Source organism: Syzygium oleosum, unplaced genomic scaffold (assembly GCF_021117445.2).
Source record: "Syzygium oleosum isolate NSW1041296 unplaced genomic scaffold, Sole_v2.1 Sole_v2.37, whole genome shotgun sequence".
Lineage (NCBI taxonomy): Eukaryota > Viridiplantae > Streptophyta > Magnoliopsida > Myrtales > Myrtaceae > Syzygium > Syzygium oleosum.
This window is the reverse complement of record NW_026607521.1, coordinates 1,246,552-1,254,601: the sequence shown is the minus strand read 5'-3', so window position 1 is coordinate 1,254,601 and position 8,050 is coordinate 1,246,552. Positions and strand designations below refer to the sequence as shown.

The following is an 8,050-nucleotide window of genomic DNA, read 5'->3' as shown; positions in this document are numbered from 1 at the left end:
TGATCCATGAACTTTTAACTTGTTCAATGTAGTCCCTGAACTTTAGCCTAATGTTCAATTTGATACCTGAACTTTTAATCCGTTCAATATGATCCCTGGACTTTTAGTGCATGTTCAATTTAATTCCTGAACTATATGAAAATGTTTAATGTAGTCCCTGAACTTGAATTAATGGAAGGACTACATTGGACATTTTGAAATAGTTCAGAGATTAAATTGAACATATACTAAAAGTTTAGAGACCACATTGAATAGATTAAAAGTTCATAGACCAAATTGAACTTTAAGTTAAAGTTCAGGAACTACATTTGTTCAGGGATTGTTTGTGTCATTTGTCTTTCTTTTTTTTTAGTTCTGATTGATTATAATCGAATCCATTTCAATCTTTACCGATTTCTCTCGGTTGATTTCTGTTAGGCAACCAGTTACTTCATTATTCTCAGGGCCGCAATTAATTATTCTTCTTCTTCTCTTCCATGAGAAGAATACGATGCTTCTTTTCTATTCTTTGATGCCAAACTTTCTTTTTTTGTTTGGTCGAATTTGATGCCAAACTTGAAAGAGGAGAGATGCGAATGTACTTTTCTCTTCTCCCAGTGCTCAGTCGCTATTCGAATCCTGTGCCGTGAATGCCTCGTCCATTCATCCATTCATGGATGACATACTTTTCTCCCCACGCTTAATAAACCAGATACCTCGTTTGTGTTTCATTGTTGAGTTTTTGAATAAATACTGTCTTCTGACAAACAATTAAGGAACCATCTCAACATCCTATATATTTTGTTGTCACTAAATTATACCGGAGAGGAGCGACAAAATTCAAACAAAGCGAAAGCATGGCATTTATTTCCATTTCGGATCTGTGGAACGAATGGAACATTCGCGGCTTCGTCATATTGAGTCTCTTACTTCAAGTCTTTCTTATTCTATTTGCACCTCTTCGAAAAAAAATAGTCAACGACCGCATGGTTTTCCTCTTGTGGTTGGCCTATTTGATGGCTGACTGGGTAGCTACATTTGCTATCGGGCTCATCTCTCACAACCAAGCCAATTCATCCACTTGTGGAACTGAAGTAAATGGAGCAATTCAAGCATTTTGGACCTCATTTCTCTTGTTACATCTTGGCGGTCAGGACACCATCACTGCCTTCTCTCTAGAGGACAGTTCGCTTTGGCAACGGCACTTGCTCAGTCTTATCTTCCAAGTTAGTGCCGCCATCTATGTCTTCGTGCAAATATTTTTCAATGACAAGTGGTTGGTGATCCCAACGATGCTAGTGTTTCTTGTCGGGGTCATAAAAAATGTTGAGAGGACACTAGCACTTTATCTCTCGAGTTTCCCAAGGCTTAGGGAATCAATGGGTGCATATCTTTCTGATGTGAAACTTTCTGATGCGAAAAAAACGTTGTTGCATGGAGAATTCCATGTTCCAGGGGATGGATATGATGATGAAAAAGAAGCAAAGCTTGTTGAAAGCATTGTGGTAAAGCATGCTTACCAATTCTTTCAAATCATGAAGGTCTTCCTCGCAGATCTCATGTTCACATCGGAACAACGCGATGCAAGCCTAGAATATTTCCATAAAGTTTCTCCGCTAGATGCGTTGAGGGTGATATCAGTCGAACTCCAGTTCATGTATGAGGTGCTCCACACAAAAGTGTTGGCAATACGTTCCAAATGGAGCTACATTTTCCGCTTCGTAGCCTTAAATGTCCTTGCAGTGGCTTTCATCCTGTTCAATCGCTTGAATAAGCATCGGCTCCCCGAACTCGATATAAACATTACTTATTCCCTTCTTTTCGGAGGGATTGCTCTTGATGTGATAGCTCTTTTCATGCTTGTTTTCTCCAATTGGACTATTGCCGAAATCAAGCTCCTCAACACTTCTTCATCTAAACTAGTTTCATTTCTCCACAAGTTGGTATCTGCCACTGATTATATGAGGAAGGCCCGATTCGCTACATGTGAAGTAGAGCCTAATGCCAACGATACTTACGAGTTCTTAGATACACCATTAATGTTTCGGAGGTGGTCAGAATCCATCTCTGCTCGTAACCTTTTCTCCGAGTTACGGGAGGAGAGTCCAAGAAAGATGTATAAGTGCGATCGGGGCTTGGGCATCATTGCTTTTTCTAATATTTGCAGCTTTCCATTCCGTATGGCTGGAAAGATCGTCTCTTCTTTCTATCAAGCTTGTGAGACAATTGTTGGAGGCCGTTGTCCGAGGAACACATCATTGATTGCGCATACAAAGCACGTGTCCAAGAATCCCTTTATTAAGGAGCTATGGATCTTTATCTTTAAAGAGGTGAAACGTAAATCCGAGAAATATGGTGCTACAAACGTGAGAAAGATATATGAGGCTAGAGGTGATATGTTTCTCGAGTGTGGACCAGGGGAGACCGATTGCAGCAATCTTTTAAAGTATGTCACTGGAGCTAATTACGACTCGGGTATTATATGTTGGCATATTGCCACTGAATTGTGGTACAACAAAGAGGAACCCACAGAAAAAAACGAGGAAAGGGAATTCAGCAAGATCCTCTCCGACTACATGTTGTATCTTTTACTTAACAAGCCTAATGTGATGTCCGGTGTGGCGGGCAATGCTCAATTCACATCGAGCAAGACATTGGAGATACTGCGTGACCAAATCGGAGAAACCAAGGATGTGAAGGGGCAATGCATCGACTTGTTCAAGGATCCTTCGGAATTAGAGCTTGATGAGCGAAGCTCGCGATCTCCGCTCGCCGAGGGGTTCAAATTGGCCCACGAGATGGAAAGGCTTGGGGAAATGAAGTGGAAGGTGATGAGTGGAGTGTGGGTTGAGATGCTGACATATGCAGCAGGTCAAATTAGGGGAGAGGCGCATGCGCGGGTGCTGAGCAAAGGTGGAGAGCTTCTTGCTTTCGTTTGGCTGTTGTTGGCTCATTTCGGTTGCTTCTTCAAGCCTCCATGGGGCATGTACTATTAACGCCACGGGCACCTCTAGCTCGGTATAGATCCTTAATCTTCTAAATTCCAAGCCTTCGTTAGCGAATTCGGGATTGATTCAATCGATTCCTATTTCTTGTGTGTCTATACTTAAAATGGTGTGCATTTCCGTTGTATTCTATTGATGGAAGCTATTTTTCGATAGCTATAGAATGATTCATGTGAGATTGAGTACGACATGCAATTTTATACCCGTGATTTATGATTACATCGTATGATGAACTGACTGTGAGAATGGAATGGATATTGCATGTCGGATGAAGATCTTGTTGATATATTGCAAAGAAGTGGTGTCGAATTAGAACAAGATAGAAAAAAATGTATCACGATAGATATGATGATGGAAATCGAGTGGAGAGATGCGAACGTACGTTTCCTCTTCTCCCGCCACCTCGGCTCCGTCGCTATTCGTAGCTTGTGCCGCCGTGAATGCCCTTATCCAATTCATTCCTCTTTGTCCCACACATCATTTGACCCATCCATCGATCATGCACATGAAGATGGATTTTTATGTTTATTAGGACATGACCAGAAACATAGTCATGCCTTGTATTCAATAGGTCACTCATACACTTGTAATAAATTCAACCAATTCTCCCTTCCTTGATCTTGATCGAATGGATAAATCATATTTTAGATTGATTATAGCATCGAATTATTATTGTTTGATCTCCCGGTTTATGATTCACGATAGACAACGTGATGGAGACATTACATAGATCACATCTTTCAGAGGGGCTATGTGATCTCGATGAACTTTTTTGTTCTGTGAAGAAAAAGATTGGAAATGGATTGAAATGGAGCTATTCCTAGAACCAAAGGAATGACTAAGTCAAGACTCAGAATTTTCTCGGTTTGAAATTTCAATCAATTGATCAACAAGTCGAGCTTTTCAATTTGTGTTGTTCTTCTCGGTTTATACCGTAGAATCTGTATTTTAGAAACATCTTGCATGGGAAAAAAAAAAGGAAGAATCAAATTGTCTATGATAAAATATTGCCCGTCATGTCATTTCGCATCTTATAAGTTCATTTTCCGCTTCTTCTAATTCGTAAATGACTTTTTTAAACCCGAAATCCTTGACACGTAAATACGGATATATATTTTTATTTTTATTTTTTGAAATTTTGATAATATTTTTATTTTTCACTAGAAAACCAAGAAAATAGTTTTTACGTGTTCTTAAGTGCAGACAAACAAGCCCCAATATGATGAATTTTGTATTTTATTTCAAAATTTGGGCAAATACGCTAAAATGATATCACCATACATAGAAAATAAGAGCTCTTCCTCGTGATGTTCTTAATTTTCATCTTCAATGAGGATGGCATTTTATTCTCGAAAGTAAAAAAATTTCCCAATATGGATATAAATTAGAAAAAAGCACATTTGATTGTGTGGATTGCAAAGTTAAAAAAAAAAAAGCGTATTTCAATTTGCGTCCTCATTGAAAATACAAACTTACAAACTTTTTCTTCTCATTTTTATTTTGTAATTCAAAAGTTAAAAACAGCTTTGCATGCGTTCCATCCTCACTTTGAAAACCATTTTCTGACCGAATGCATTTTCAATACGGATTTCATTTTCAAAAGAAAATAGGAAACCGAATCATTTTTCTTATACGAACAACTTTCAAAAACAAGACCGAAAACTTGTCTTTTAAATGAACAAATCAAATGAGAATACAGTCTATTGCTTAATCGAAAATGCACGCGTCAACTTTGAAAATATTATGTATTAAAATAGACGATAATACTTGAAAATAATAGGGTAAAAAGAAAAATAAGGAAAAAAGCAAGAGAAAAGAAAAGGCAGAAACAGGGGAGTCAAAGCAAGCACACATCGATGGCCAAGCTTAGAGCCACTCAAAAATCTCCAACCTTTCTTTCTCTCTCTTCCTCTGTTTCAAAACTCAACAACGTACACAAGAATGACACCTCCCTTCTCTCTCTCTGTCTTCAGTTCTTGCAGTGAAAACCAATCCCACAAAATCTCTTCCATTTGATTGAAACTGAATCAAGAATCAAGAACCAAGACCCCATTGAAGGGCCATGGCGTTCCTCTTACCCAACCTCTCCCCTTCCCTCCTCCAACCCAAGTCCAAGGACAACAAGCCCTGCCACCCCAACCAACCCTTCTGTTCTTCTCAGCCCACCAGACCCTTCTCCCTCTCTTCTTCCTCTCCCTCTTCCTCTTCTCCGGTTTCTGTCAGCCCTGCCTTGAGCAGTGTCCGAACGCCGCCGACAGTTCAAGGCGTTGAAGTGGGTACCCCCCGCGATGAGCAGGACAATCAGCAGAGGGACGACTTCTTCGTCAATCTTGGGCTCGCCGTCAGGACTCTCCGTGAAGACATGCCTCTGCTCTTCACCAAGGACCTCAATTATGACATCTATAGGTATATTCTGGGGTTCTTTCTAGCTCTCTCTTTTTGGGATTTAATTTTGTGGGATTAAGCTTTGAGGTATATGCAGGATATAAGTAGTTTGGGATTCTTATTGCCCATTCAAATGCATGAAGCTAGTTTTGGGATGCTCATAGTTCCATCTTTTTCCTGGGGTACTTGTGCTTGTGTTTTAGATTACTTTTGTTTTGTCATCATCTCTCTGAGTCAATTTGAAATTTCCCTTATGATTTGTGTTTGTTTTAGATAAGCTAGAAAACAGAATACTCAAAGCAGGTGAGCAGACCTGTTGCATGCTCAACAATCCAAAACTACAGGAACAAGCTTTCAAGGCCCCAATTAGAGCATGGATATTAAAGCCTATCGAAGAAAACGTTCCTTCTAAACTGAACGCAGCCCATTATCCTACCACATACTGCCCTCTTAATTCTCATAAGTATTGAGGCATCACTTTCCAACGATAGAAGAGTCATGTATACAGCAATTGCTCATGATCCAAATATAGTGGAGAAAGGCATCCCTTGATAGCTTGAACAGCAACTGGTGAAGTGGATTCCCTTTGAAAGTGCACATTGCCCAAATACCTTTGCTGATCCGGTCCCCTAAATCACGAGAAAGCATATTAAAGTTGCAAAAGAGCGGACCAAGCCTGGGGCAGCAGAAGAACAAGTGATTGCTATGCTCCAAAGCTGAGTTACATAGGCAATATGTTGGAGAAATTTGCAATTTCCACTTTAGTAATCTATCTTTTGTAGCCAATCTGTTGTCCATTGCCAACCAAGGAATAAAACAATTTGCTATGCAAGAATTAAACTAAATAAGCTTGTAACATGGCCCCTTCAATCCCTTAATAGGTATCCGAAGACCTAAATCACAAGAAAGCATATTAAAGTTGCAAAACAGCGGACCTACCCTGGGGCAGCAGAAGAACAAGTGATTGCTATGCTCCAAAGCTGAGTTACATGGCCCCTTCAATCCTTTAATAGGTATCCGAAGACCTGTCCATTGAGAAATCCCCTGACGTGAATTCCAAACTACTCTATCAGGGATAGAGGGTTCGGGCAGCAAGAACCAGAAAGCTCAGGTTGAATCTCAACTGGAGCTTCAGATCTAGCTGGTGGCCTATGCCAATAAATAATCTAAATAACATCCTTCAACTTTATACTCAAAATGAATGTTCTGTTTTGTTTGTAACTTATTGAGGATGTGATTCTACATTAGTTTGTGGATTTTCAAATTTACCATTGGTTATATCCCACTTTTAGCTTGTTCGCACATGTTTAATGAAGTTATTTTATGCAAGACTGTTGAATGTTTGCACTCTTGGCTGTTTATTTGAAATCATTTTTGCAGGGTCCTTTTAAAGCTGAATTTTTGCCTATGCGAATCTGATTTTTCATGTATGTATGATGTTAGTTTTTCCATGAGACGCCTTATGGACAATCTTAAGTAGGTTGTATCTTGTCTTGATGCTAATAGAAATTTGTGTTTTTATGTTGGTTTTCTGTTGTTCAGGAATGATATCACTTTTACGGACCCTCTGAATACCTTTACTGGGATTGATAACTACAAATTAATTTTCTGGGCATTGAGATTTCATGGAAAGATTCTGTTTCGTGATATATCCCTTGAGGTGTACAGAATTTGGCAGCCTTCAGAGAATATGATATTGATTAGGTGGAACCTAAAAGGGGTTCCTCGGGTTCCATGGGAAGCAAAAGGGGAGTTTCAAGGGACGTCACGGTATAAGTTGGATAGGAAAGGCAAGATCTATGAGCACAAAGTGGACAATCTAGCCTTCAATTTCCCACAACCCCCTAAGCCTGCAGTGTCGGTTCTAGATTTGGTCACTGCATGCCCAGCTAGTCCAAATCCGACATTCTTGTGGGGTCCTGTTGATGTGCAACCATCATCATGGGTGGAATTCTATCGAGCTGTGAGGGAGACTTTGGACCATCAAGATCATTTACTCACACAAGACGGTTTGCTCCCTTGCTCATAGTAGAATGTGTAGCTCGTAGTCTTGTAATCTGTAGGGCATATACTTGTGGAATAATGCAATGCAGCTTGTGTAGTAAAATAATTGATGGCAAATAAAGCTGGTTTTTGGTGAATGATGATACAGTATATGTACATAAGGAGTTATGCTGAACAGTTCAATGTATACTCTTTATTCTGGAGGAGGTGGAGTTACTCGAGCGTATAGTTAGTCGGTACATACAGACATCTATTATGTACACACTGATACAACCCTGGCCCTTTGGTCCTCTGTTTCCATTGGTAGTGATATTATTCCAGTTCAAAGTTTTTTCCCTCATAGTGTGCAGTTTTTCTATTGCTTGTGGTTTGGGTAAAAGGTTGTGGCTATGTTCAATCTCATAGGGTGATTAGAAAGGGAATAATTATACATTTTCACTCGATCTTTACAAACACAGTAGGTTGTTCTGCGGTCTATGTAGCAGTGAGCTTGCAGGGTACTTTCTATTTACTCCCTATGAGGTTTTGATTTTGCGCATAACCATGGAGCTAAGGGTCATGTCGCATTCTCATCGAGGTTTCATTTTTTCGATGTAGATGTGTATTGATGTTGATTAGGTTCTAAATCAAGCAAATGCTTATTCTTCTTAAGCTGAGATTGACCTGAAGTGCCATTG

General features: G+C 39.6%; 2 protein-coding genes across 2 annotated transcripts; both read left to right on the top strand.

The window, feature by feature from the left end:
• Positions 1-604: 604 nt before the first annotated feature.
• Positions 605-3,114, top strand: LOC115689753 (uncharacterized). The gene has a single exon (XM_030615908.2). The coding sequence runs from the start codon at positions 837-839 to the stop codon at positions 2,973-2,975; it is 2,139 nt and encodes a 712-aa protein (XP_030471768.1). The 5' UTR covers positions 605-836; the 3' UTR covers positions 2,976-3,114.
• A 1,753-nt stretch (positions 3,115-4,867) lies between these two features.
• LOC115689755 (uncharacterized) lies at positions 4,868-7,711 on the top strand. The gene is made up of 2 exons (XM_030615911.2): positions 4,868-5,390; positions 6,912-7,711. The coding sequence occupies exons 1-2, from the start codon at positions 5,047-5,049 to the stop codon at positions 7,396-7,398; spliced, it is 831 nt and encodes a 276-aa protein (XP_030471771.2). The 5' UTR covers positions 4,868-5,046; the 3' UTR covers positions 7,399-7,711.
• Positions 7,712-8,050: the final 339 nt, after the last annotated feature.